General features: G+C 38.0%; 1 protein-coding gene across 3 annotated transcripts in view; it reads left to right on the top strand.

Annotated features, from left to right (window-relative positions):
* Positions 1-27895, top strand: part of NCOA2 (nuclear receptor coactivator 2) — a 193223-nt gene that overhangs the window by 111948 nt on the left and 53380 nt on the right. For all 3 annotated transcript variants that reach the window (XM_065628012.1, XM_065628011.1, XM_065628013.1), the window contains 3 exons: positions 1063-1164; positions 2058-2230; positions 24041-24144. In XM_065628012.1, coding sequence (XP_065484084.1) covers positions 1082-1164; positions 2058-2230; positions 24041-24144 — 360 coding nt within the window. In that variant the 5' untranslated portion in view covers positions 1063-1081. The remainder of the gene's footprint in view (positions 1-1062; positions 1165-2057; positions 2231-24040; positions 24145-27895) is intronic.

Here is a 27895-nt window from a genome sequence, read left to right as displayed (position 1 = left end):
TAAAGGAGCAGCCAGTGCCACAGGCCACGCTGGAGGCGGTGGTAGATGTTTCATGCCCTGCAGTAAGGTCAGCGTTGATGTGGAACTTGAATGCCCTGACTGGGGTCACTGGGAGTGTCCCAGCAAGTACAGAATGATGGAGTTTGTGATGGTGAATCTTCCCTTTGAGAGCTCAGCTCTGCTCTGCTGGGCCTTCTTGCTGCTCTTGAAGTGGGTTGTTCTTAAAATGTTGACAGTATGTATGTACGTGTAAATATACATGCCCTGTGTTGCATGAGCTTTTTAATCATTTACATCATCTCCCCATGCCCTCTGTAATAGTGTTTTCTGTCTCCAGAATATCGATACTTATTGAGGAGTATGTAATCTGGGGCAGACGATGCTCTGGTGGTGTGTAGGACAACAGATGACCAGGAGTGAACCAGGATTTCCACAAGCTGTTTATTGCACAAATTATAATAAGCTGCTGTTGTCTTAACACCATAGCTTGACAAGATGTTTTCTTTATGAGGTAGATTATATGTACAAAATATTTTACCAGTTCCTCAGTGATCTCTGGTGTTGATAGATGTTCTGTTTCTATGATATTGTATGTGTACTTGTTGCAAGCATTATCTTCTGATTTTTGACTAAAGCTGCATGTGCTACCTTTTCATGTGGCTGGGATGCGTTTAATTTCATGTATTTCAATTCTGTTGTGTGTTTCTGGTTGTGTGGCACTATGGCTTTTCCTTTGTCTTTCCTCATTCAGCCTTGCAGAATTGCCACAAAAATTCAGCAACCCAGGCACAAAACATACTTACCTGTTCTTACATAAATGATAACAATCAAAGAGATGATAATGCTTTATTTGCCCACCACAAATTTTCTTCTGAAGGAGTTTTGTATAGCATTTCGTGGGGTCATAAACACAGTATTTTTATTGGTAACTTTCAAACAATTTCAAATGATAGATTTGCCAAGTAAAAAATGAATTGAGCATGGAAGAAGAAACTTAGAAATATGAACACAGAACTCATGACTTTTTCACCATAAACCTTTCTTGCATTTTCTTCATTTTAGTTGCTGATATGTGTTCAAGATGAGTGGGATGGGAGAAAATACCTCTGACCCATCCAGGACAGAGTCAAGAAAGCGCAAGGATCCTGATCAGCTTGGACCCAGGTTAGACCATTTATGTCTGAAGATGCTGAAGGAGAAAGACTTAGAAAAAATGTTACATGTGCACATATTATTCTTAGACATTAGAAAATGACAAACTAGCCATTCTCGCAGAGAGAAGTCAGTACCAAACTACTCTGATTTGGTAATTCTATGTTGATGTGGGGTTTGGGATGGGGAGTGGGGAGGTATTGTCTTTTCTTAGTCTTGTTTGTTTTAAGTCCAGTCTGGTGCCAAAATATACCTTTTAGGGGGGACAATATAGGAGCTATGTAAAAATATTTTTTGGCTGATCACTGCAGAGAGAGTTCAGTTACTCATCTGGCAACCTAGGATTTTTTTACCACCTTGCTTGTACATCCTAATCAGGGACTTGAAAAATATTTTGCTGTGTTACAGCATTTGCCTTACTAACACAAATAATTTTTAAAGCATAACCACTCATTCAGCATTTTTTCTCACGGCTGTCTTTTGTATCATCACATGGATGCAGGAATTACGGATCGTTTGGTTTAACTTTCTAAGCTGTTTTATGTTTTTACTCGTTGTCACTATTTGATACTCCTTGGATTCTCAACATGATGAGGAAGGATACTTGTAAATATTCAAATCCCACCTCCCACCAGTTAATCTTCTATTTCGAACTTAATATCCCAAACCTCTTTTGAAACAAAAACATGACTCCTGGGCAAAAATAAGTGATGTTTTTTTAAATGCTTCTTTGCTTGTTCCAGAGGAAACCTTTCTGCTTGAGAAACTTGTAAGTTATATTTTTTGTAGTGAGAGAGGGCAGTTCTGTTTGTTAAAGTACTCTCAAACCATTTGAAATTATCTTTGAACTGGCCAGAAGGCAGACAAGCTGACGTTAAATACATTGTTATAAACTCTTCTTTCAGCCCTAAAAGAAGCACCGAGAAACGCAATCGTGAGCAAGAGAATAAATACATAGAAGAACTTGCAGAACTGATTTTTGCAAATTTTAATGATATTGACAACTTTAACTTTAAACCTGACAAATGTGCAATCTTGAAAGAAACTGTGAAGCAAATTCGTCAGATAAAAGAACAAGGTAAGAAGACTAATTAATTGACTTTGAATATTTTCTGTGTTGATTGTTACTTTATTTTTGGCCAACTTGATAGTCTCTTCAGTTTTTCTTCAGCAAATTCCCAGGTTTTATTAATCAGTAATGAAAAATTCTGTAATGTCATTTAAATTGAGTATGTTAAGTATCATGTTCAGTATTTTAAAAATAAGCTTCACAGAAAATTCAGAAACTGCCCAGAGAGAGGGAAATTGAGTCAGTCCAATGTGTGCATCTAGTGGAATTGAAATCAGTTGTGCTTTAACAGAAGTTAAACTAGCAGAAGGTTTTGGAGGAAAAAATAAAAAGACTGCTTATACATGCTTGCATGCATGATGAATCCATGTAAAATAGGAATAATCCAGGAGAGTGGGGTATGAAAGTATTCTGCATCCCCCTTTTTGCTTTCTTTCGTTGGTATGAATAGATATTGTGGACTAAATTATCTGTGTCCCTTCAATGATGACATCATATCCTCAACTACAATAGATTTGAAACTATTCTAATCTCTAGATAGGGTCCTGTTATAAATGTAAACGAGAGAACGTGACAGTTTTCTTCCGGTTCTTTGTATGGAAGATTAGTTTTGTATTTATTTTCTTTTGATATATTTCCTATTTAAAGAAAACAAACAAACAAATCTTTTAGAAACTTTACATTTTTGGAAGTGGGTTTTGTGGCACGGGTGTATCTGGGCAGGCATGAATAGCACTGCAGGTGATTTGGGCACATTCAAATTCTTGAGGTAGGTGCATATTGCTTTAATGTAGAAGATTGCAATCTCTTTATAAACTGTTTAGAGCAGTTGCATTAGCTTTCAAACACTTCAATTAGTATCTTCACTTTTTCAGTGTTCTGTGATTTCTGTGGGAAGATAATGCTTCCTTTTCCATACTGTACGTGTGAAGTTATAAAAGTGGAGATTACGTGTTGCATAATTTAGATACAGATTTATTTCTAAAACAAATAGAAAAGTAGATCTGCAGTTTCAGACAACAGCCTATTCAAAGCTAAATGGAAAGTGTCAAATTGTGTCAGCTGCCTCCAAAATGGTTCTAATGGATTAATCTTTGGGAACGCTCCTGTTTTTCAGCTTGTTCTTGTCTAATTGCTATTAGGTTGGAGTAATTTTTAAAATGGATATTTTAGTGAAGTTACCGTGCTCCATATTAGAAGTATAGCTCTTAACCTGGCACAGTGTCCATCATAGTTTTGCACCTTGCTGGCTTTCGAGATATTTTTTTCACCTTATTTTCTTTTCTCCTTCATTTTCTCACTTTCAGTTTTGGATTTTTGTTTTGCTATCACCAAGAAACACATTCTTTGTATCCTTTCCTGAGAATGGATAAGGACAAAAACTTGTGTTTTCCTGGGAAGTGGCTACACAGAGAAAAATCTGTTAGTCCACTTGGTAATTCTCTCAGCAGTTCTAGAGTGTCCAGTCTGAAAATCTGGCTGTAACTACTGACAACTTTGGCAAATCCAGGGTTTTGTTGTTCAGGACCAATAACATAAAAACTGTTTTCATATTATTATAAAGTGTTCATACTCATCAGACCAGGTTACATGTAAATTCTTTAAGTCATCATAGGCCAGAATTGTACCAGATCTGAATGTACACTTGACTTCCTAAGCTCATGAAGTTTTATTGCAAAACCAACTGAAAATACAATTCTAAAGACAGAGTAAAGTGCTATGAATACTTATTATTTCAACAAGTAGAAGTAGTTTGGAACCCTTGAGCAATACAGATACTAAATTACCTTTTATGATGTTAATTTGTTGCACAAGGTTCTTCAGCTGAGAACAATTAGTGTGTCTGATAACTGTTTGGGTCTTTACATAAAATTCATAGCAGGTACAGACTACACTTGAAGCCTCTCTAAGGAGCATTGCAAGACACGGAGACCTTCAAAGTGGTCATTAATAGCATCTCAGGACCTAGAAACAAAGATTAGAGTATTTGAAATTATTCCTTTAAACTAATTTAAAAGTTTTATACCAATGTCTACATAGAAGCTACATCTGCTTGTTGTAATAGCAAATTTAAAAGGCTTTTCCATTTAAGAAAAAGTTCGAATGATAGCATATTCTGAAATGCAACATGGTTTTGGATCAGGCATTTCATTAACAAATAGCGTTCACATATAATAAACTCTCAAACTGTATGAATACAGGACATCTATACTCTGGTTGAGTGTCACAAAAACCCCTGACCTAAGCAAGGCAAACAGATTGGAGACCTAAAGGGGCTATTACTGTCTCTGTCTCGTGCTTTTTAGGTAGTTTATCACCTCACATTGGGAATCCTGTGCTTATATATATTCAACATTCAAAAGCATTAACTCTTGGGTTGTTCTGAATCTTTCTGATTGCCTTTCCACTGCCAAGAGGTGTTAGAAAATCTTTACAATGGTGAAACACTTGCATTATCTTAACGATGTTTGTTTCTAAAACAAAATTGTGAAAATAATACTATACTCGTGTAAAGTGCCAGGAGACTCAGCTTAAAAATCATATTTTCTTACAGTGAAGATGTTTTTTGATGTTTAGTGTTACACTAAATACCCGTAGGAGAAAACTAAATTACTGTCCTGAAATTCCTGAGTGATTCTGCACTAACAAAAATTAAGATGGCTCAGTTTTTGTGCAGTGGGTCTGCTCTGGATTTCCTCAAAGACAGATTAGATTAAATTAGTGAAAATTTATTTTACAATTTTATTATCTAGAAGTTTTAGTGAAGAGTTTGGATTTTTGAAATACTAAAAATTCTTCACAAATTTTCTTCTTCGTCTTTAAATAGAATTGCACATTAAGGTCTAGCTACTTATAAAAGCACCGTCAGTTATAAATACCTTGTAAAGCCACTGAAAGCAATAGGTTTTGTAGCTGCTGCTGAGATTTGACAAGGAGACTTTATTCTAGGTTCTAGGAATGAAAATGAGGAAGGAAGAAATACACATTGATATTCATTTCCCATGTCAAGCTTGCTGGGCTGGTAGCTGAAAAAAGTAGTAGATATTTTGCTGTAGTAATACTATATAATTTAGTATAATGTTACCCTGGTCTATTTTGCATGCAAATGTGTATTTGCAATACTATATCTATTATCTTTATATCATTTCTCACAGTATATACTTCAAGGATTTTTTAGTTGTGGTATGTTCGAGATTCGGTTTATTACAATTTGAAAGCAAGTTATAAATATATGCCTGTAGCTGAATTTCATTAGAACAATTAAAGATATTTGGAAGATGTAACCCTTGCATGTAGTTTTAATCTGGGGTTTTAAATGTTTTCAGTACTTGGGAAAATTAAGACAAGTTTCTTTATAAAAAGCTTAATTTTCTACTGAGGACTTTTACAATATTATATTACAATGATTGGATAGAGATTTGTGTATGTCCAGAGGAGATGAAAAAATGTGATTTTAGCATGAAGATGAAACAGAAGTTATATTCATGTAAATCTTAACTGGATATTTCTGCTGGGGATTTGAGACTTGTGTTTCAAGCACTTGGTAAAAATTTCATTCAGTTTTTTATTTATAGCATAGAAGTGGTATGAAATGGTGGGTTTACGGTTGTGTTACATGGTACTGAAAGTGTAAGTTCTCCTGTTATTTGCAGTCTGTGTTGTTACTTTGAAAGAATAATAGTCATATATGTGGCAGATGTGTTCATGATGTACACAGATGTGTACAAGCACAGTAAGTTCCAATTTGCGTGTGCCTAATTGAAAAAGCTTGGCTTAGGTGAGTGTAAAGACCACTGGGGATAAATGTTACTTTATGTGCCAGACAGCCAGGAAACTATAAAGCCATTTGATTGCACTTAAGAAATACAGTTAGTAAAATAATGTATGATTGATTTTAGGATCCTACCTTATTTTTAAGAAACAACTTCAGCACTTAAGACAATTTCATTTCAGCTGAAAATGCTTTCTAATATCTGAAGGCAACAAAAGTCTGACAGCAAATAAAAGGAGTCTGGATTTTCTTCCTTAGTTTCCAGCGAGTTGCTCTGTTTCACATCAATCTGATTTGATTTCATACGTACAGTAGACCTTTTCCTTGAATATTGTCATCTCCCTGACTCCTCTCATTATGTTAGCTTTTTTCTTTCTCATTATTCTCTTTGGTTGATCTGTACCCCTTTAGCTGATTTGGTTTTTTATTCTAGCTATTAAGCATTATATAAAAATTAAATCTTTGCCCTTAATTTTAAGCTCTTTTTATCCATCATACTAACCTCAGTCTCAGCAGGTAAATAGTTCACATTTTAAAGCAAAAGTTATTTGTTATGTTTCACTGCTTGAACATCTCCTGGTTCAGGCTTTGAAAGCTCCTTTTCTTCATTATGTTGTTGTGCTTTTACCCTCTCCTGTGGATATCAGCAATGCAGTAGGTACAGAGAATACTGAAGATCACCTTAAGCTTCTTCAGCAGTTTCTCTAGCTAAGCAGTCTCCTCTGGCCCCTTCAGTTGGAGTGCTGAAGAACGTGTCCTGACATGAAGTACAAGACGTTGTTTGTTTGTTTTTCTCTCAAGTCCCCTGAGTACCTTTTATTAAACTCCAGGTCTGTACCTCTTATTTTTCTCCTTCTACTCTCCATGCCTTTCTGTTTTCTGGAGCCTTTTTTTTGGATGGCATCCACCTGTCTTATGTAGACTCATATGTGGTGGGATATAACTTACTGTGCCAAAGTATCCCCAAATGTGATTTTGTGTCTCAGTTCCATTTTCCTGCAGAGTTCAACTTATATGTGTCACCAGTTTCTGAAGAGGTTTTGTGCTCTGTAGATCAGCTTTTGAGTAATACAGGGAAGGGATACGAGGGTGGTAATTATCAGTCTACCTGTTAATGTACACTTTTGAGTTGTCAGATCTTGTTTTCAGAATAGCCTTAAAAGACGGACCTTGGGCAGAATGAATCACCATGTGAAAGCTCAGCAACGTTGGGAGAAGGAGAAGTACTTGGTGAAGAGAGACATGCAAGAGCAATGGAACCTGTATAAAATAAAAAAAGAAGGCTTGTTGTTAATCATATGTATCTTCTTTTTATGGCTTTACATTCGATAGCAAAACCAGTTTTTGCTTCCCTGTAGCAGTACTACTTTGTAATCACAGGGTCACTCCTGCAAATATTCTGTTGTTGCCTCCAGTGCCAGTATGCAAGTAAAATTGCTTGCAGAAGCAAAGCAGCATGGTCTTAAAGCTCTAATGAGGTGTTACTTTGGCTGCCGCTACTTTGAATTTATCAGATCTGAATTTAGATTCATATTTCCCAAGGTATTTAAGCAACTGCCTAACTTTAAGCAGATGAGTAATCCCTGTTAAGTCAGTGGAACTACTTAAAGGTTTAAAGTTATGTGCATAAATATCTTACCAAATCAGGATATTAAGACGAGAGGGTGTATTCAGACTTGGGTTTTGTTTGTTGGTGTTTGTTTCGCAAATATTCCAGTTGGTGAATTTTACTGTAGTTATATTTTTTTTGTGAATCATATTTGAGATGGCAGGAGATTTAAAATTTATAGCAACTTTTCAGTCTTTTTTTTAAGGAGTTGTGCATGGCTATTATTATTATTTATATGTGCTGTATATGTATATGTGCTGTGCTATATGTTTCAGCCTGATAGGATTTTAAGACTGAATTAAGTGTCAGAGGAATTTGTGCTGGAAAGTTGAGAAATTTATGCAGAACATCTACAAAAAAATCTATTACCGAATTTGCTTTGCTGTCTCCTCTACTTACAGCTGAGAGTGATGCACTGAAAATGGCTTCGATCTTCCTTTGTACCTTGTAAAGCTCTTTGGCTAAATATCCGGTTATGTTGACTTTATTACTTGCATGCCTCCAGAGAGCTACTGATTCAATGAAGAATTGAAACTGGTTTTAGGTAATGCAGACCATCAGTTTCTTTTCTGGCTTTGATGAAAAGTAGTCATTAGCCAGCAAACCCATCAAGTGGTAGATTTCCTGGGGTTTGCTTATTTTACTGGAGTTGCATGTCATGCGGACTAGTTGGCTTAGATCTTATCTACGCATAAGTTATGAAACTTCAGCTATACTAATAGTTTTCCGTGGAAGCAGTGTTATAATTTAATTAATGACTGATCAGAGGAGTAGCTGAAGATGCCTTTATGACATATACCTATGTCCACACTGGGCTCAAACTATTGAGAGAGTTGGGATTCTTCAGCCTGGAGAGCAGAAGGCTCTAGGGAAAACCTTATTGTGGCTTTTCAATATATAAAGAGGGCTTATAGAAAAGACAGAGGGAGACCTTTTAGTGAGGCCTGTCGTGGCAGGGCAAGGAGCAATGGTTTTAAGTTGAAAGAGGACAGATTTAGATTGAATGTAAGGAAGAACTATTTTATGATGAGGATAGTGAGACGCTGGAACAGAGAAGTTGTGGATGCCCCATCATTGGAAGCGTTCAAGGTCAGGTTGGATGGGGCTTTAAGTAGCCTGATCTAGTGAAAGATGTCCCTGCCCATGGCAGGAGGGGTGAACTAGATGATCTTTAAAGTTCTCATCCAACCCAAACCAGTCTGTGCTTCTCAGATTCTCTTGCTTCAAGAAAACAGACAAAAATAATCATTGAACTTGTACTCAAAATTGTGAAACCAGTGTAAAATCTGTGCCCTTAATAGGCTTTAGTGGATTGTTGTCATTTTTTGCTTCCTAATAATGGTTAAAATCCTATGTGCTGTTTTAGAATAAATATAGTCTTATTCCCCCCAGTTAATGGATCTGTTTACTGATCATCTGATTAGGAGATTTAGGTCAATTTAGTTATTATTTATTTTGACTAAGAGCAATAGTAGAGTGGTCCTAAGGATGTTGATGTACAGGCTGCAGATGAACTTACGGGAAATGAAGTAGCTGTTAAAAGCCCTGGTCCCACCATCACTGCCCTCCTCTTGGCCAGGAGTTTCCTTTCCCTCCCTTACTCTGACAGTAGCATTTGTGCAGTTGTGTGGTGAGTCTGAGCAGTATCTTTGATTTGACCGGGAGGAGAGGATCTGTCTCACCAGCGGTCCTTGGTGGGGCCACCTCCAACAGAGTTCCAAGTGTGTCAGCAATGACTGAGCCATGGGCTAATGCCCACAGCTCTCTTGGAGCTGTTGGGCATTGCAGGGTGTCAGGTGATGACTGTCACTTCATAGAATCACAGAATGCTAGGTTTTGGAAAGGACCTCAAAAGATCTAGTCCAATCCCCCTGCTGGAGCAGGTACACCTAGATGAGGTTACACAGGAAGGTGTCCAGGCGGGTTTTGAATGTCTCCAGAGAAGGAGGCTCCACAACCTCCCTGGGCAGCGTGTTCCAGTGTTCTATCACCCTCACCGTGAACAAGTTTCTTCTCATATATATAAGTGGAACCTCCTGTGAAGTGTCTCTTCTCGATGAGCTTCTACTTGTTGGTGATGGATGACTTCAGTTCTAGAGATAATTTTCTTGAAGTTTTAGACCAGAAACCTAAGCTTTGGCTTAAACTTGAAGAGAAACTAAATGTTTACTTCTAACTGTTAAGACAGTGGTCTTTTTCAGGTAGATACAGTAATTATTCGCAGGTGTTACAGGAAAACTTGCTTGTTTGTTTTTTATCCTATTTGTATTTTGCATTTCTTTGATCTTTTTTTTATAACTTCTCAATGACCAAGAGAGGAAATAATTCAAATTAGTGGAGCATGGTTATTTATTTTATGTTCTGTAGCTGCAGACATGGTTGCGATCTAAGAGATCTATAATACCAATGTTGGGGAATGCTATAAAGTAGGGGTGTCAAACTAATTTTCACCAGGGGCCACATCAGCCTCGCAGTTGCCTTCAAAGGGCCGAATGTAATTTAGGACTGTATAAATATAGAAGTTTGACACCCCTGCTATGAAGGATTGAGCTGTTTCTCCTGTATTTAACGTGCTTTGGGGGATATGTCTCAAGTGTTCCCTCTTTGTTCTTTGCAGGACTATTTTCAATAAAGTTTTGTTAGTTTAATATTTAACAGTCATAGCATGGTCTATGTATTTTTTACTTCTGGGAGTGTAGTAAAAATGTCCTGTATAAGAAAGGAGGAGACATCTCTTCCTGAAATTTAGGATTTTGGAAGCTACCTCCTTGCAGATAGTGTATTGTTCTCAGGTTGCATTTAAACTGTCACTAAGCACTTTAAACTTCAAAACTTTACATGTTTTCCTTTGCAGTTTATCATGTAATCTCTTATGAACTGTAAGCATAAATGCATTTAGCATTTTAAATTCGAGAAAAGAATAAAATACAGAAATGTATGCATACATCCAGCCTTCCACAACATTGAACTAAGCTTTTGAGTCTAGTGTTTCTCACCAGCTGCTCTGTCTTCAGAGGTGTCTGGTCAATAAGAAATACTGAGTTTAGATGCTAAAGAAGATTGGGGGCTTCCGATTCGAGTACTCATGCTTGTATGTAGTCTCTTGTTGCTGGAAGGTATGGGGTGTAAAAAGTGCTGTCTGTAGAACACCAGGGCTTGCTGTGTGTAATGTACTAATCTCAGCAGCACGTAAAGCAAGTAAGTGAAGGAGATTTCTTATTAACTTGACTGTCTCTGTGGAGCTTAATTTATGGAATAGCAAATCAATTTACTGAGAGTAGTGATGATACTTCAGTCAAAAAAAAAAAAGATCATCTATTATAAGGAACCTATCTTTTGTTACACAGCTTTTATCTTTTCTTTTTAAAGACTGCAGCCTGAAAGTGATGATACAATATTTACTCACAATAGGGTGCAATGCTTTTCATACTGTGCTTGAATCCTGAAAACCTGTGGATTTACGGCACATTAAAGAGGTATTGATCAAAGACTCTGTCTTTAAACTAGAACCAAGATAATTGCATCTGTTCTTAATCATGCATTTTGTTATTTCTGTAAAATATTCTGCATACGGACAACTGCACAGTTAGTTAGAAATAGGGGTCCTCAAATGTGAAACAACTGAGGATATGAAAAACAATTACTACTTCAGCTTTTCAGTTCCTTTTATGAAAACCCACAGTGTGCAACTGGAGAAAAAAACAGACTGAAGTTTGAAGGATGACGTGGCAAATGGTCAGTTATTTGCTCTGTCATGTACGCTGTTGAGCTCCTCATGAATGTCCTCAGGCAGATGGTTAGACGGCCGAGATGTGTATGCCTTCTCTTTCCTTTCATCATTGAAGTGTGTTGGCAAATTTTATGTGCATGTTACAAGACAATGGGTACTCTAGTGTGTGCACAACACACTTAAGCACACCCATACTCTCCCTCTTCCCTCTGAAAGCAAACCTCTCTTTAGCTCGCACAAGATCGGAGCAAATGTCACAAAGCAGAGGCAGAAAAGTACATAAATTTAAGTTCTGCTAAAGTAGTAAACTTTCAGAGTAGATACTCCATAACTGGAGATGCTCCACATACTGCCATGTTATATGATACAGCATCCATGTGCCCCTTTGGAAGAAGCAGCAGTGTGGTGCTGCTGTTCACGGAGGCTCTGTTCATCCCGAAGCAGAAAGGCCTGTCCCTGCAGACCTTGCTTTGCTTATTGACACACAGCGACATGGAGCGACACAGTGTCCTTCCCCAGAGGACTCTTCAACAGGCAAGGGCAGGATGCGGCCTAACACCTGGAATATGTAGCCAAAGCCAATTCACGTGTAGGGTGCAGATTCTTAGTGGAAAATTAATTGAAATTTGAAGCAACTTCATGAAGAAATTGGTGGGTTCTGTCAGCCCTCCCAGTCCGATTTCAGTGTCCTTCAAAACAGGTATTCAGTGAGGTTATTGACGTGATGCAGGAGGCACTTGGTGAAACGCTTTGGGATCGTTTACAGAGATGCAGCTGGGCAGTTAGAGTGGTCCCTTGTCATCTTAAGATGTGTGAGCATGAAGAGCGTTAGCCTTTTGCTGGTACTTTTTCTTCTGAGGCACAATTTCCTAGAAAGACTTGGAACAACCTGCAGTTCCCATGATCCCTCTGGGGGAGATGTCTTCCAGAGACAAGTTATTCTATGTCAAATTAGGTCTGGGCCTATGTTCAACATTGAAGAGGAAGTGTTTTAAGTGTAACAATTGATTCACTTGGAAATGGAGGAAAAAAAAAAAAGGAGGAAGAGATGTCAAAGTTCTAAATTCTAAATATAGGTTGTAAAACTCAGAGAGACCTTCATTTAGATTGTTCTTGGTTTGTTTTAGTGTTGGGTGGGAAAATATCGAGGTATTTTGTGCCAGTAACATAAAATTCTTCCTGTCTGACTTCTTTTCTACAAAACCTTTTACCTCCGTAGCTTGGAGGAAATATTTGAATGTTTGAGTTTATTTTGCTGTTCTTAGTTATTTCTTAATATCTCCCTTGACTTTTCTGAATGCAATACTTCCTGTGACTAGCTGTCAAAAGTGGTATTTTATGTAGAATGGATTTTCTTTGTATTAACGTATTTTTCTCTTTTCTCTTGAAGGGCTTTATTTTTCAGCCTTTGCTGTTTTCTTTTCTCTCCTTTTAATTATCGTGTGTTTTGTTTGTCATTTTTCCCCAAGGATGCTCTCTCTTGCCTTCGGTATGGCTTTAGCCATAGTTTTGGGACCAGAATCACCATACCTGTGACAGTTTTATTCCATTCACTGTTATCTCTCTGATACTGTTTTTTCTCTTAGTGCTGCAGTAAGAAATCAGCAAATAGTTTTAGGGAATGTGACAAAACTTACTAATGACTCCTTGAGTGTTACACTGATTGATATAAATGATTATTGTGATTACTATTAAGCTTGAAAGTTAAGTCACCATCTGTCTATCTGCTTGAGATTCTGATTTTAACTGGACATTATAATACAGCTTGTCAGGTCATTATACTTAATGTTCAAAATATAATTATGTATTTGCAGTTGGCAATTCAAAATGTAAAGATGCCCAGTGAGCTTTTTTTCCTTGCTTTTTTGTATCACTGATACAGGCAGAGAAGCCAGTCCATAAAACCTTTACTAGATGTAACTGGGGGAGGATATTGGCTTTCTCAGGGTTGTCATGAGTTACTGTATAAGAATATTCTTCCTTTTCCATGAGCTCTGTGATGGTCTTGGGCATCGTCATTCTTTCTTTCTGAGAAGCTCAGACAAGGAGCATATATCATTTATCTCAACAGCTTAAACCCTTTCCAAAAGTGGGGATTTGTGGGGGTTTTTTGTTGTTTTTGGTTGGTTGGGGTTTTTTGGGGGGTTAGTGTTGGGTTTTTTGTTGTTCACAGAATATTATAGATATTGTCGTTGCGTGGTTGGCTTGTTTGTGGGTTTGTTTTGTTTTGTTTTAATAAGGACTTTGGCTCAGATCTACAAATGGCTTAGAATTTAGATACTTTATCTCAAAACCCGGTATCCTTAAATGGTTAGGCTGAGGTGGATCCATAATCCTGTGGAGATAACAATTATTATTTAAAAGTCTTATCTGTTGGTGCTCTAATGGATGAAGTGAGGAGCAGGCACCCATGTTCCTTTTTGCAAGTGAGTAAGTAAATTGCAGACTGGAGGAAAAGATTCTGGATTATCACTTTGCCCGCAGTTAAGGGAACTGATGTTAAGGCAGGTCAAAGTTTCTCCTCAGAGGAGAACTCACGAGGCTCACTAAGAAAACAGAGAAAGCAGTACTGTTTGTGTTTAATTATTTTTCTCTTTATGGATTATACTGACTTATTTAAAACTAGGTGCTGATCCCTACTTCATGACTCTGAAATAGAGAACAAGAAATGATAATGCCTAATTAATTAAGTTGTAAGTATGTATCAGTCTATTCAAGGGAGCCCACTTGTACCTATCAGTTCTATTAGTAGGCATTTTAAAATGTGACAGAACAAATTAATGTAATTGAGATTAAAAGTGGCTTTGTCTGGATGTAAATCTTAGCCACAAGATAAACCAAACTTTTCTAGGTTAATGAAAAAAAGAGAATATCTTAAATGATACGTGTTACCAGTCATTACCATCCTTCCGATAGCCATGCTGTCTTCATAATGTACCTGATATATAGCCACTGTTGAAATACATGAAATGAATCTTAAACACAGTTTTGTAAAGGATTTGGATTAAAAAATTCCTTTAAGTAACTAATATGCAGAAGTAAACGGGTTCTTTTAAGAAGTACCTTTTTTTTTCTTCTGCTTTCATTGCAGTAATAGGAGCATTTCTGTTTCTAAATTGACTTAAATGTTTGGCCGAGGCCTCTGATGGTGGGTTAGCCAAGCAAGAAGAGGGGCCCCAGCTTCTATTTCTGAACACTAAGCTATTGTAGGAAGAAAACTTTACTTGTCCTTAATGATTTAGAGCTTTTTCGTAAAAGATTTATCGACTGTAATCTGGAAGCAGTAGGAGCCCTGTTATCCATGTTAGCATGGACACATTAAATTAAACTCGTTTCTGTTCTTCCTTAGCTGTCTTCAATTATCTGTGCTTCATTTTGGCCTGTGCTTCAATATGGAATTTTTTTTCTTTCTTAGGCTCACAGGGCAACCATGATCCATCATATTTCTTTTTGGTGCGCCATATTAGGTCTCCTAAAAACTTTAGCAGTCATCAATGGCAGTTTATAAAAGCAAAAAGATCTTTGCCTGTTGTTGTGAATGATCTGGTGTGTCACAAAGATTTATCATCAGCATCCTAAAATAAAGAAGCTATTTTGTGATCATGGCAATGTGGCATTTGAAGAAAGGGAGTCATCTGTTTCCTTTTAACAGTTGGTTGAGTACATAAGAGTGAGGCTTCGAGAAATGGAGTCTGGCTAGATTCATATTCCTTTGCAGTATGTTATTTTGGCCTAAGTTTTGGAAACCTATAGGTTTAATTAGCTTGGCAATTGCATCTGCAGATTCTAGTCTAAATTGTTAACCCTTGTATCTTTATTTTCAAAGTCTTGCCTTCATTTTTATGTGTCAAAGAACCAACTGGAGGGCTGTTAACTTTTGTGAAGCAATACTTTATTTCTGAGACAGTGATGAAGCCCTGTTTTGAACAAAATTATCATATCCTACCATATTTCTTGTCTTCAAACACATCAGTTCAGCCAAAAAGTTAAAGAACATCAGGCTCCCACCATCTAGACATTCGTATTAATTCTGTTTTTAGAGATGAATCATCAAAACGAGATGAGGTTACTCGTTAAGTAAATATCTAAGACTTACAAAGTCGTAAATGCCAAAAAATACAGTAAAATTTTCTGTCCTAATTCAGTACATACCAAAGAAAATAATTACTTTGTTAAAGAGAGTGATGCCAAATATTTGTATCTAATATTTCAGTGCAGAGGTCAGTCAGCTTGGCTCTTTCCTTTGAAATTCAGCCATATTAATGTAACAGATTTTAAGTCAATGCTGATGGATGTGTGCCATTTGTTATCGTGTACAGCTGAGTAGTTTGCCATGAGTGTTTTCAAGTCATCTAAACACCAACAGAGGCAAATCTGTTTCCTGGATGTGGAAGTGTTTGTGTATACAGCTACGGATACATATATTTGAATCTGCTTATCTGATTCGAGAATAGAACGATAAGTGACTGATTAAATTGAGGGTATTTTGGGGTAAGGTACTGACAGCCAATATACTTGATCAACCATCTGTACTCCTGTGTTGTCCAAGTACTGTATATTAGGTACTTACAAAATATTCTAAATTGCACAACAACCAGTCAGAGATCTGAGGTTATACCACTTACTGCATGTTCCTAGGAAGTGTAAATGCAAAACAACCCCAAACCTCTAGCATTTAAAAATGCATTTTAAACTAGTGAAAATTATACATTCTCAGCACCATCCTGGATTTTTGGCCTTTTCATAGGGAAGTCCCCTGGACAGGCAGCATCTTTGATGATTAATGTATTTATGCTCTTTCTCTAGTCAGTCGGTATACACTGTAACGATATTGTTAGTGGTCTTTTTGGAGAAAAGAGAAACAATGTAGCTTAAAAACATGGGAATATGAACACATATTGCTTTGTCAGTTCGCAAGTTAAGCAGGCTCTCCCATTTTATATAAAAGTGTATGTTGAAATACTCAAATATTTTAATAAACTAAGACCTGTTTAAAAATTCTGCAGGAGTGAAACTACACCCAGTTATATTCCTTTCCACTTTTTTAAAAAACTTAGTGGAAGAAGTCCATGGTGCAGAGTGTCCAGGGGTCAACAGCTGAAGGTTGTGATGGAAGCTTACTTCCATGTTCAAGAGAAAAACAACAACTTTCCACTCCCAATGTGGTAGTTTGACATATCCTCATGGTTTAAAATGAGACATGGGGTGAGAAATGGTTTCTGGATCCAGGGTCACTTTTAGTCTTAGCTCAGATTTAACTTAAATGGCAGGATGGCAGTTGTCCCGCATCTTTGCTGATAAATAAAAAATACTAGAAATAATCTCAGCGGAGAAATTATTTTACTTGCTGTGTTGTTTTGTATTTTTATTGCGTGCCAAGAATGGATCAAGCCGTTGAGGATTTGGGGGGGTTGTAATTCTGGGGTTTACTTCAGTCCCCAGTCCTTAACCTACCAGAAACTACTGACCTCCTGAGGGTTGTCCCAGATGTGCCTAATCCCTGCCACTGCCTTAAGCAGATAAATGTTAGAATGGGAGGTGCATATTTCTGCAAAAAATGCTATATCTGTAAATAACGTTGTTATTCATAGAGGGTGAGACTCTGCCTCGGTGCTCTGAATGGCTCCCTGTGCCAGGAGTTGCGATACCCCAGCTCACAGGGCTGGGGGCCGAGCGGGTCCTGAGGTGAGGGGGGAAAGGAGGAGGCGCTTCCACCCCTGCTGCCTTTCTTCTTCCTCACTTCCAAGAAGCAGACTGTCGAGTTTTGTAATAATGAGAGAAAAAAGGGATCATAGATATGACACCAGAAAAGACAGGCAAAATGAGAATGGGGAAGAGAAACCAAGGAAAAGGTAGTAAAATGCATATTAAAGTATTTAGCAAAAAATACATACAGAGATACTATGTTTCTTTTTGTCCGGTAGGTAAATATTATTCTTGGTGAGTCGAATTTCATGGTTTTTGCCCTTGATGGTCTAATTCTTTTCCGGTTTAACTGAGCTGGAGGCAATTATTTCTCAGGCAGTACTTCCAACAGTAGTTGTATGGGGTGACAAAAATGCTGACTTGCACAAAAGAAGAACGATGGAGAAATGTCAAAATTATTAAGAGAAATGAAACTAGTTTTAGTTTTATATATTATTAGTTCCATTTGTTGCTATTACTAAATCAATCATGGTTTTTCAGTGCTTATTTTACTTTCAGTGTCTAAGAAAATTTTATACACTGGCTACTGTTACTGAATTTTTCTAAGAGCAGATATCACTCAAAGCTTGAAAAGCTCCTTGAATGTTTACCTGTATGTGATGTGTTTTTGTGAGAATGCAAAGCTTTTCGTAGAGCTGATGTCTTACTGCTGCTATGGTGGGAAGGTGGGACAAGTAGGTGCAGGGCGGGAGAGCGGCCGCACCAATTGCAAGTTGGAAACACCGCAAAGAAGAAAAGGCGGCATTTTAAGTGCTGTTGCTGCTGACAAAGTAATCAACCTTACAGCTTTCCGAGGGCTTTTAGGTTAAGCCCTGGGGTCATTTACCATTTAAGTGTGCTTCCACTACCAGTGGTAAATTATGAAGCTAAACAATATGGGTGTTGCTGAGTGGAGCGGGGCATGGGGAGGCGTGGGGCACTGCTAGGCCGGGCCTGGCCAGGCTGGGCTGGGCTGGGCAAGAGAGCTGGCGGGTGGGACCGTGGACCTTTCCAGCCAAGGGGGAGCCGAGCTGTGCTAACAAGAGGGCTGTGTGTCAGGGAGGTGGGCAAAGCCGTGCTCTTAGCTTGCTCGCAGCGAGTAAACGTGCTGAGAAAAAGTGCAGCTGTGCTTTTTTAATATGCACTGCAGGAGATTTCAGCAGGCTGATGATATATCGTGCATTAATGTTGAAAAGATAAACACATTTGGAGAGCACAGGAAGGCCTTGTGTTTTTATGTTAGGAGAATGCTTCCTAATGAATAAGAACGTGCTGCTGGCTTCACAGAGCCATATGGCAGCTTTTCTAATTTTAGTTCAGTGCAGATGCATAATTCTCCCTTGTTTTACCTCCTAAAACCTTCCTGAGATGTTGCATAGTTTTTCCTGTAAGACTTGATCTATAGTTTCTGGGGGGAAAAATGTATTCAAGAGTCCAATAGCTGCTTTGCTCTGGACAGCTGTATGCTGTATGATGAAAGAGCAACCTCACTACATAATCACTTCCCTAAAATAGTAGCTAACTTTATTCACAGGGATGGGATAAACTGGTCTTAAAATTGATTGCCGAAATAGTTGCTGTTTCTTAGGCACTGGTCTTTTGAAAAATTACTTGCTTTCAGGGAGAAAAAACAACTTGTGGTGAGGCAGTGAGAACTGGGTAAGAAACGTGCTGTGGATCGTAGTGCTTTGAATTACGCAGCTACAAGGCAGAGCTGCTTTCCCTGTGGTTAACCAAGCATCAAAATAACTTACACGTTCTCACTGCTTTGCTTCATCATGTGCAGTGATCCAAAACTACTCACATTACCAAATACAAGCTTGCTTTTTGTTTGTTTGTTTGTTTGGCTTGGTTTTGTTGTTGTTTGGTTGGTTTGGTTTGGTTTTCTGGTTTTTATTCAAGTCAATACATTTGAAGGTGTCTTTTGTATAACCCTATTCATGTTAAAAATCTCCGTGTCTATTAACTGTCCATAACCACAGTCAATATCATTAGTTAGCAATAGTCATACACAGATGTTATTAAATCTAATATTTCAAATGTTATTATTAAGTCTAATACTTAAAACTCTAATGTCAGCTAAAATATAGTAGTTTGCTAAGCATACTTTCTATTATATGTTAACATTAGTTTTTAATACTATATCTACCCTCATCTTTGGCTGGTTACATACTTGTGCTGTTTCCTTGATTGTTTGCTTGGATTTTATTTTTGCATGGCAATTCAGGAGAGATCAGAAGGACCACACAGGCTAAACTTACAAATATGAATGAAGCAAGAAAAAAGTAATTGACTAATGCATGTAAAAAATTTCCAGCCTTTCACCAGCGTCTCTTTTTTGCTCCTCTTATTCTATGAAGAACTTTTAGTGTTTCTCCTATGACAACTAAACTAAATATGTGTTGATGTAAATTTTCTCTTTCAGATTATGCTTCATGTTTTTGCAGTCCCTACAGAGGCTATGGTTTTGTTCTTCAAGAATGCATTTTGGTTTTGCAGAGAGCATCAAGGGGGAAATATTTTTGTAGCTGGTTTCATTAAGGAAGCTGGAGTAGAGCTCGAATACAAAGAGAGCTTTTCAGGTGGTTCGGTTGGCCCTGCCTACCTACCTGTAGAAAAGGAGGACTTGAAGCAACCAAGAGAAGGCGATGCCTGTCTGTAGCGCTTACGAGTCTGCTGTCAGAAATCCAGAGAGAACCAACACAGCTTGAGTTGGGAGGATGGGAAACCAGGAAGGTCTCCAAAGTTAAAATGTAGCAGGAGACTTCAAACTGTTGCATTTGGCTTCTCTTTCTTGGACTTACTAATTTCTGTTAAACTAATGTGATTTCACAAAGGTTTGCTTTCAGAATCTGGAATCAGCTTCAAATAAAGCTTGAGGCTTTCCCACTGATAAATTTGTCTGAAAATATTTGTGAGGGCTTTTTTTCTCCTTCTTTCTTCTGCATATTAACATAGAAAAGTAAATACAGTTTATGATCACTGAGAAGATGCCCAATTGAAAATATTAATATATATTTTAGCATATTACTGCTAATGCAATTGTAAACTTACCCACAGTTTAACGTCTAAATTACACACATCACTAAAATGCTGCATAATTGGATGTATATATTCTTTATAGTATCTCTCTCAGGAGTACTTCTATTTTATTTAATTTTTTTTTTCTCTCTCTAATTGAGTGGAGTTAATAATTGCTTGATATGCATGAAGTTTATTCTGCTGTAATTTAGATAAAATATGCTTGATCCCTGGTAGCCGTATTCATAAGGATGGGGCCGGTTTCTAATTTAATGCTCCCTCTTCAGCGGAGAATTGCTTGCATGGAAGTGAAGCCATGGGAAGCCCCTTTTCACCCCACTCACTTCCTCTGCCAGCATAAGGCTGCATTTCTTTTCCCATCCTAAACCTCCGCTCTGGTTTTGCCACTGTGCCCGTAGGATGCCTGGTGACGCTCTCCCAGCATCGTACATTTATTTGCATAGGGACGTGGCTGTTCTAGGAGGCAGCACCACCAGAAGGTACAAGATCAGGGAACCGGCTGCTGCTCCCCGCATTAGTGGCTGCAGTGGAAAAATGTAGCGGCTGTGGTTAGTCACAGGGTAATACCAAGCAATTCCCACGGGGCCGGAAAAAAGGTTTCTGAGAGGCTTTGCAAGGTTGGGCCTCTGCAGCTATTTTCCTAACCCCTAACATTCAAAAATCATTAATCTAGTGTAGAAAAAATAAACTCTCTGTGCTTTTGATTTGTTTGTAGGGCCCCCAGTGAACCTAAAAAAGATGAGGGAAGTAGAAAAAGGAAAAGCAAACTTTACATTTTTGCACCACTACTTAACACCAGAAGGTGAAACTGTTAAGAAAAACAAAAAATACTGACTTGTGATAAATGCACGAGTGTTGTCAGCAGCAGAAATTCATGTATCACTAGTTGTTTTTTTCCAACCTTCCTGCAACAAATTTTTGTTCTCAATTAGCCCCACATGCTGTATCACTGAAGAAAAGATTTGCATTTCATGACGCTCCCCATGCCTGCCTGTCAGAACGACACTGCTGACAGGGTTTGCACTTACTTTTCCCGTATGTGCTGATATAGCCTTCGTGAGGGGCTTTTTAGTTCAGTCAAAAATGGATAATTTACTGCACAGCTTAACATTATCAGTAGCTGCAGTTTGTGGCATCGACATAAGTTACTGTTGGTCCTACTCAGAGGCTGTCTGAGGCCATGGTTTCCTATACAGTGCCACTTAAATAAGTGTGTAGGGACCTGTGGCCTGAATGCATAACCTCTTCTAAGCTCTCCAGCCACTTAACTTCTTACACAATTAAGTTACAGATCCAATTATGAAGTCCATAATTTTGGAGCGCTTGTGATTTGTAAAGCTTTTTAGAATGCCTAACCAAATGTCAGGAGTAGTGTAGTGAACGTCGTCACTATCACTGGGAGAGGCTGGCAGGCAACTTTTGTGTCTAAGTAGCATTTTCATGTTTTCTCCATTCATTACACTTTTCTCCCTGAGCAAACACTGTGTTTATTGATCCCACAATGGCATTTTGCCCTCTATGGAAAAGGGTGTCTAAGGGAAAAGAAAATTGTGAGGTTGAATGGTTGTGAGGGACAGCTGATGATGGAATGGAAGCGGTCAGAGATCAAAGGGCTGAAATGGAGAAATGGGGAGGCAGAAGGGAAAGCAGCCGCTGTCAGGGACTGGATGTGAGGCTTGAGAGATCCTTGACCTGACCTGGTATCACAGCTTCTATGTTGGTTACCATTACAGTAATTAAAAACTTTCTCCTTTTTCTTTGTATAATGCCTCACCTGTGTGCCTAAAAGAGAACAGTTGTTTTTATAGGTATCTTCTTGGTGGTTTCTATGATCTCCGTGGTTGTAAGAATGAAAAAAATTCACAGCCAGTATTTTATATTCCCTGAAAAATAATCAGTAAAAGTAGTCTTTGTAAATCAGTGAAATCTGATGTCATATACATACTGGGTAGTGAACATGCTTGCACTCCATTGCCATACCATATCTGCAGCCCCTCCATTTCTAGCGCATAGAGAATAATCCCATGTTCTCTGATACTCAAGATGGCATCAATGGCTGAAGCAGTGAGGGCATGAAAGCAGGAAGCTGGTATCCATATCCATTATAACATTTTGCAGCGTGAAACCAGGGATCACTTTATGCTACCAGGAACAGATGGGAGGCAAATATCATCACCGACTTTATTAAAAGCTCAACCCTATTTTTAGAATCTTGTAGAATTCTTTCACAATTTTTAGAACATGTTTTCAGTATTGTATCAACATATGGTTCCAACTCTGCTATATTGTAGTATGGGAAGGATTGTTCATTTTTTTTCCATTACACTTGATCTCTGCTTTTTGCCAAAAAAAAAGAGAAAAGACAAAAGAAAAAATCCCACTGCAGTCCTTGGTCCAAACCAGAAATAGTAATTTTGTATCCTAGTGAGTTTAAGTGGTAGAGGAAGTGTTAATAGTTATATCAAGCATATTTATTTCTATCAGATTTTGCTAAACAAAGTGATTTAAAATTATTCAGTTAGTTGCAACGGTCCATCTTCAGAACAATTTTGTTTCATCATTATTCACAATGGTGTTATATTGTATATGAACATACCCCAAGAAGACAGCTAAGATTTTTGTGACTCTTTTTTTCATGAAAGCAAGAAACAGTAGAAATCTAGGATCAGACCGCCCGAGTGACCAAAGTCTTATTGCCAACGGGTGATCGCTGATAGGAGAACACTCAGGGGTTCTCAGAAGCGGTTTCTTTACTGTCTATCTAAGCAGCGTATATTCACATTGACCTTATAACCTCTGCCGAGGAAAGAGTTCAGAGGAGCTTTGGCTGCAGTACTGCAGATCTACAGATAGTGCAAAATACCGTGTGTACATTCAGATACATTTCAATTTGTATGACTGATGCTTTAATTTCCAGTAAGGTTGATTTTTCCGAAGACCCTTTGCTCCATCCGCACGTGGTACTTTCAGTAATTCCTACAATTAATCATCTTCTGTTTTATTGTTGTAGAAGGCATAAATTCTTGTTATCGTAATTTCTTTAATTATTTTTAATATTCTAGATTGCAGTATAGCCCTAGCTTTTACATAATTGCTTGAAAAATAATAAAAGAATGGTTTGAGTGTGGAACTAGCAACAATAAAAATACTCGTTTCATTAACTTACAATGTAGAATATGTATTTTATATAGTGTTTTTATTACTTTTATTACTTCTCCCTTAAACACCACTATCTTTCTTGGAATAGAAAAATTAGTACAGTCCATTACTTGGTACAAATTATAAAACCTCTTGATTTGAAAGTTCCAGTATGTCTGAATATCTCTTACATTTGGAGTTGGGTATGATCTGTGATACTGTATATAACATATGTGGCATTATGCTCCAGAAACCTTAAATCATTATTTTCTTGCCTGTAATTTTCAAATACAGCACTTGAAATTGTAGGGAGTTTTAGTAACATATTGGTAAATAAGGCAGTATGAAAATTATGTGATAGTGAAAATGTGGGTGGAGGCATGGGAACAGAAATGAGAGAGACTGCTGGTTCTCGGTATTGAAACAGTAGATTGTGGACTTATGTTTTTCCTTCTAAATGTAGCGATTGTGGAAAAGTTGTGCAGCTGTGAGCCTTGCGTGCTCTTTTAGATCAGTCTCTTAATACACTTTGATCCTCGTTCTTGCTCGTTGCACCTTCATAAGGAGCCCTTGTCTTTGCCCAGTGTTATGTTTTGTAGTTTAGTAAAATATCTAGGACCAAAACAGCAGGAGTTATTTCATTTGTGTCACAAAACTTGAAAACTGAGTAGCAAATATGCTAGTTATGCTTCTGTTGAATCATTATGGGAGACTATTTGATCTGATTTTCAGAACTGTTGCACTGTAACCATCTCATGGCTAGTTTCAATACTCTGTGGGCTCTTACTGTCTCACTTAAAGAGTACTGCTCTGTCATTTAATACATAGTTTTCTTTATTGCAGAGAAAGCAGCAGCAGCTAATGAAGATGAAGTGCAAAAAGCAGACGTATCATCTACGGGTCAGAGTGTCATCGACAAGGATGCACTTGGACCAATGATGCTTGAGGTGACGAGCACAAAATTCCTTTATTTAAACCAATTCTACTCCCCCTAGGATGAAGAGCAGTGTAATAAAATGAAAAAGCGCAGCTGGAGGTTGCTATAGATGAACGGTCAAGAGAGACAAGCCATCCTGGCTACTTAGGATTACGTCACTTAAGAGCAGGCAGCATATTTCTGTTGGGTTCAGTGATGAAACTCTCTTTAACTTGGAGTGGGGAGAGGCAGAGAAAGAGATAATTCAGCTGCTTTGTAACACAGACAACTTGCGGGGCTTCAGTTGGTAGCCCCTCTTGGGTCTTGGATGTCTGCATGTACACGTTTTATTTGTTCTAAACCACGACAGATTTGGAAGACCTGTTGTACCTAAACATTGACTTACATATGCAGTAGTATGCACACGAGTAACTAATTCCTCTGAAATTACATGTCACTGCTATACTGTTTAATGGTTTACCATTTCAGCACTCACAGCATGACTCTTCCCTCTAGAATATGAAAGTAATCTAGGAGAGCTTTTCAAGCCATGTATTTCAGTTTGGTCTGTTAGGATTCCTGGGTGATTTTAGCTGTTATTTTGATATCCCAAAAGGCTGCATGCATAGGCTGCATAAAACCTAGCTTCTAAATGCATTAATAGTAATGTTGGGTAGGTATGTTATCTGGGATCCTAATGTCATATGCTACTGTCCTTTGACACAACTGCTTTATCTGCTTAAGCTCACTTGCAAACTGTTTGTTCCTGTTCTGACTGTGGGCTTTATCTGCATGGACAAATAAATGTTAGTTTAGATAAAACAAAACACAAACTCTGAATCAAGCTAAAGGAACCAGCTTTGGCAGCAGCATAATTATTCCATTATTTCTGAATGTTGCAGGAACAAGATGCATATTATAACAGTTTTAAGTATTGCATTATTTTTTATTACTTACAAAATAAAGGCTCCAAAATCACAGTAGTAAACATAAGGAAGATTAGACAGGTTGGAGTGAAAACATTCTTCTTTGAAAAGTGGGAGTAACAAATTAATTGATTTAATATCATATTATGTGTGCTCACTGAATTGAATGTTGTTGTTCTTGCTATCAAACACAGTTATACGTCCATCTCTTATGTTGCTGTGTTAAAATTTATCTTTAATTTCCTATTAATTTAGTTGTAAGGATCTCTTTTAATCACAGGGGGAAAAAAAGGATAAGATTTTTTTTTTTCCTGGCTTATCTTGCATGATTGGCTATTGCAGCAAACATAACATGTAAAATCACCCTTTTTGTTCTGTTATTCCATTTAATTTCATTTTCCTTTGCAGTAAATTCATTGCGTGTTAACAGCGAATGATTGTGGAACTAAATTAATAAATCGTGGTCCTTTTGCACCAAGGAACTTAAAAGGACTGAAAGTTGTTATACATTTGCTGTGAAAAGACTACAGATACTTTCTTTGTGTCTTTGTCTCCTTAAGGAAATGAATTAAGTTATTTCATCTTTACAGAACCCCTTTATGCAACCTCTTCAAAAACCTACCGTTTTCCAGTGCCAGATAGTAATAAAAATGGCAATGCTGATGTACAGTTTGTTAGTTGATTGGGTTTAGAAATGTAATTGTCTGTTTTTATTAAAGAATAAAACTGAAGAATCCTCAAAATAGTGAGTGTTTCCAGCTGAAGAGAGTAAAATCCATCATGCAGCTGCCTCTGAGGAATATTTTAACATATTTCTTGGTTAAAGCAGAAGCAGATAGGAGAAGGTGAAAAAAAAAGTCAAGAGAGAGCTGACAGCATCTCAAAGAACACAAATATATTTTCCGTTCCAGTATGTCATCTAAAATAATATCTATTCTCCTGTTTTCTCTTCCAGCATGTTGTCCATTATTTGTTCCTCCATTTTACCAGTAGCCCTGAAGAAAAGTTGTTTATTGTGGTCACATACATCTGGAGACAGAATTAAGAAAAGATTGCAGAAGTGAAAGCTTCTAAATGATTTAAGTGGCTTGATGCATTAACTTGCTCAAAAGCCTGCTGGCCTGCTGGCTCCTTACCTACAAGATTAATTTATTACTAGAAGAGAAAGAAATGAGAGACTGGCATATGAGGCCCTGCGTTACTCTAGGTTCAGATGACCGCTTCTGTGGTCAATGTAAGGAGCAGCTGTGAGGAAACAGCACAGAGCACTTCCTTGCCGAAGAAGTTGCTGTAGTAGGAAATAGTAGGGAAAATTGAACACAACATTCACAATCTCTCGCTTGCTATCTCTGCCTTTGAAAGTTTTCTCTTTAGGACTCCAATAAACATCTGCTACGGCTTTGGTTTTGCGATGCCTTTGAATTGATGTGAGTATGGACCACTGCTGAGCAGAATGGTTCAGCCAAACCCACACACTTCTGCCAGCTCTAAACGCCATGTGGTTTCATGGTGGACCAGTTCAGAGGACTGATGTCGCTAGCATCTGGGTTTGGTTTGGTTTGTTTTTTTTCTTGCATTAGTTTTCAGCCAACTCTGCTCTCTAGTCCAGCTCTTCATATCCTCAGTCAGTACAGGGAGCTGTCACGGTGTAGAGAGCACTAAACCAAAGAGGCCATGCTTACATTGGCTTCAAGCAGTGATGAAATGCAGTCTTAAGTCACTAATCCACAGCAAGAGATGCTGATAGAAAATTGTATTAGAGCCTCAATTAATTAAATCTTGTAAATCATTGTTAGTTAAACTAAATACTAGTCAGCAGGAAAATGTCATGAATGTTACAAAAGCACATGGAAAGGAGGGAGCTCTCCAACGACTGTGAATTACCAGGAGGAAGCAAGAATGATCAGAAACAAAAAGAAAGCAATGATAAAAAACAAAGTCAGAGATGAGAATTTGTGACAATTAACAGGAGAGAAAAAAAGACCTATTTATCTTATTTTAGAGGCAGTCACGAAAAGTACGTGCCTCTGCATTATTTGTGGATTTTATTATTTTGTAATTTAAAAATAGAACAAACAAAGCATTTGGCAACCATTAGTTCAGCCAGTCTGCTTCTGTGTTGTGCTTTCACTATCCCTCCCCTTTAGCAGAATCATTAACTCACTTTGTGTGGGAAGGGCCTGTGGAGCTTGTGTAGTCCCATCTCCCACTGCGAGTAGGTCCGACTAGAGCAGGTGGCTCGGGTTCAAGTCCAGCCGAGGTTTGAATATCTCTGGGGAAGGCAATTTCACAGCCTCTTTGGGCAGCTTCTTCCCATATCTTACCACCTTCATGGTGAATTATTTTTTTTCTTGTATCTCCATGAAGTTTCCTGTGTTGCAGGCTGTGTTTGTAGCATCTTGTGCTTCCCCTGTGAACATCTGCATACAGCCTGGCTCTGTCTTCTCTTTAGTGTTCTGCTAGGTGGCTGAAGACAGAAATAAGATTCCTTCTCTTTTGTACTGTGTGGATTTGCTGACTGCTTGGTAGCATACAGTATTTTAGTATGTATCTGCAGCCTGTGTGCTTGAGAACTGCCTGCTAAGACCAACACACAAGTTGTACAGTATACAAGTTTGGTCATATCAAAAAATGCCACATGCCTGTATACACTTGCTATGGCAGCTCCTCATTGTTAGACTTTTGCAGCGGCTGTGTTCTGGTTTAGTATGGATCCACACGCTTTTAATTAACCCGTAATGAATCATGGGCTGCCTGGTTTTCTGACTTGTTTCTGTCCCTGGAGATGGCATAACTAACTGTTCTAATGATTTCCCACCAATCGTTAGAGAGGTGAATATATCAGGCAAAGCTGCA

Source organism: Caloenas nicobarica, chromosome 2 (assembly GCF_036013445.1).
Source record: "Caloenas nicobarica isolate bCalNic1 chromosome 2, bCalNic1.hap1, whole genome shotgun sequence".
Taxonomy (NCBI): Eukaryota; Metazoa; Chordata; class Aves; order Columbiformes; family Columbidae; genus Caloenas; species Caloenas nicobarica.
Note: the sequence above shows the minus strand (reverse complement) of the source record. Positions and strands in the feature narration are given on the sequence as shown.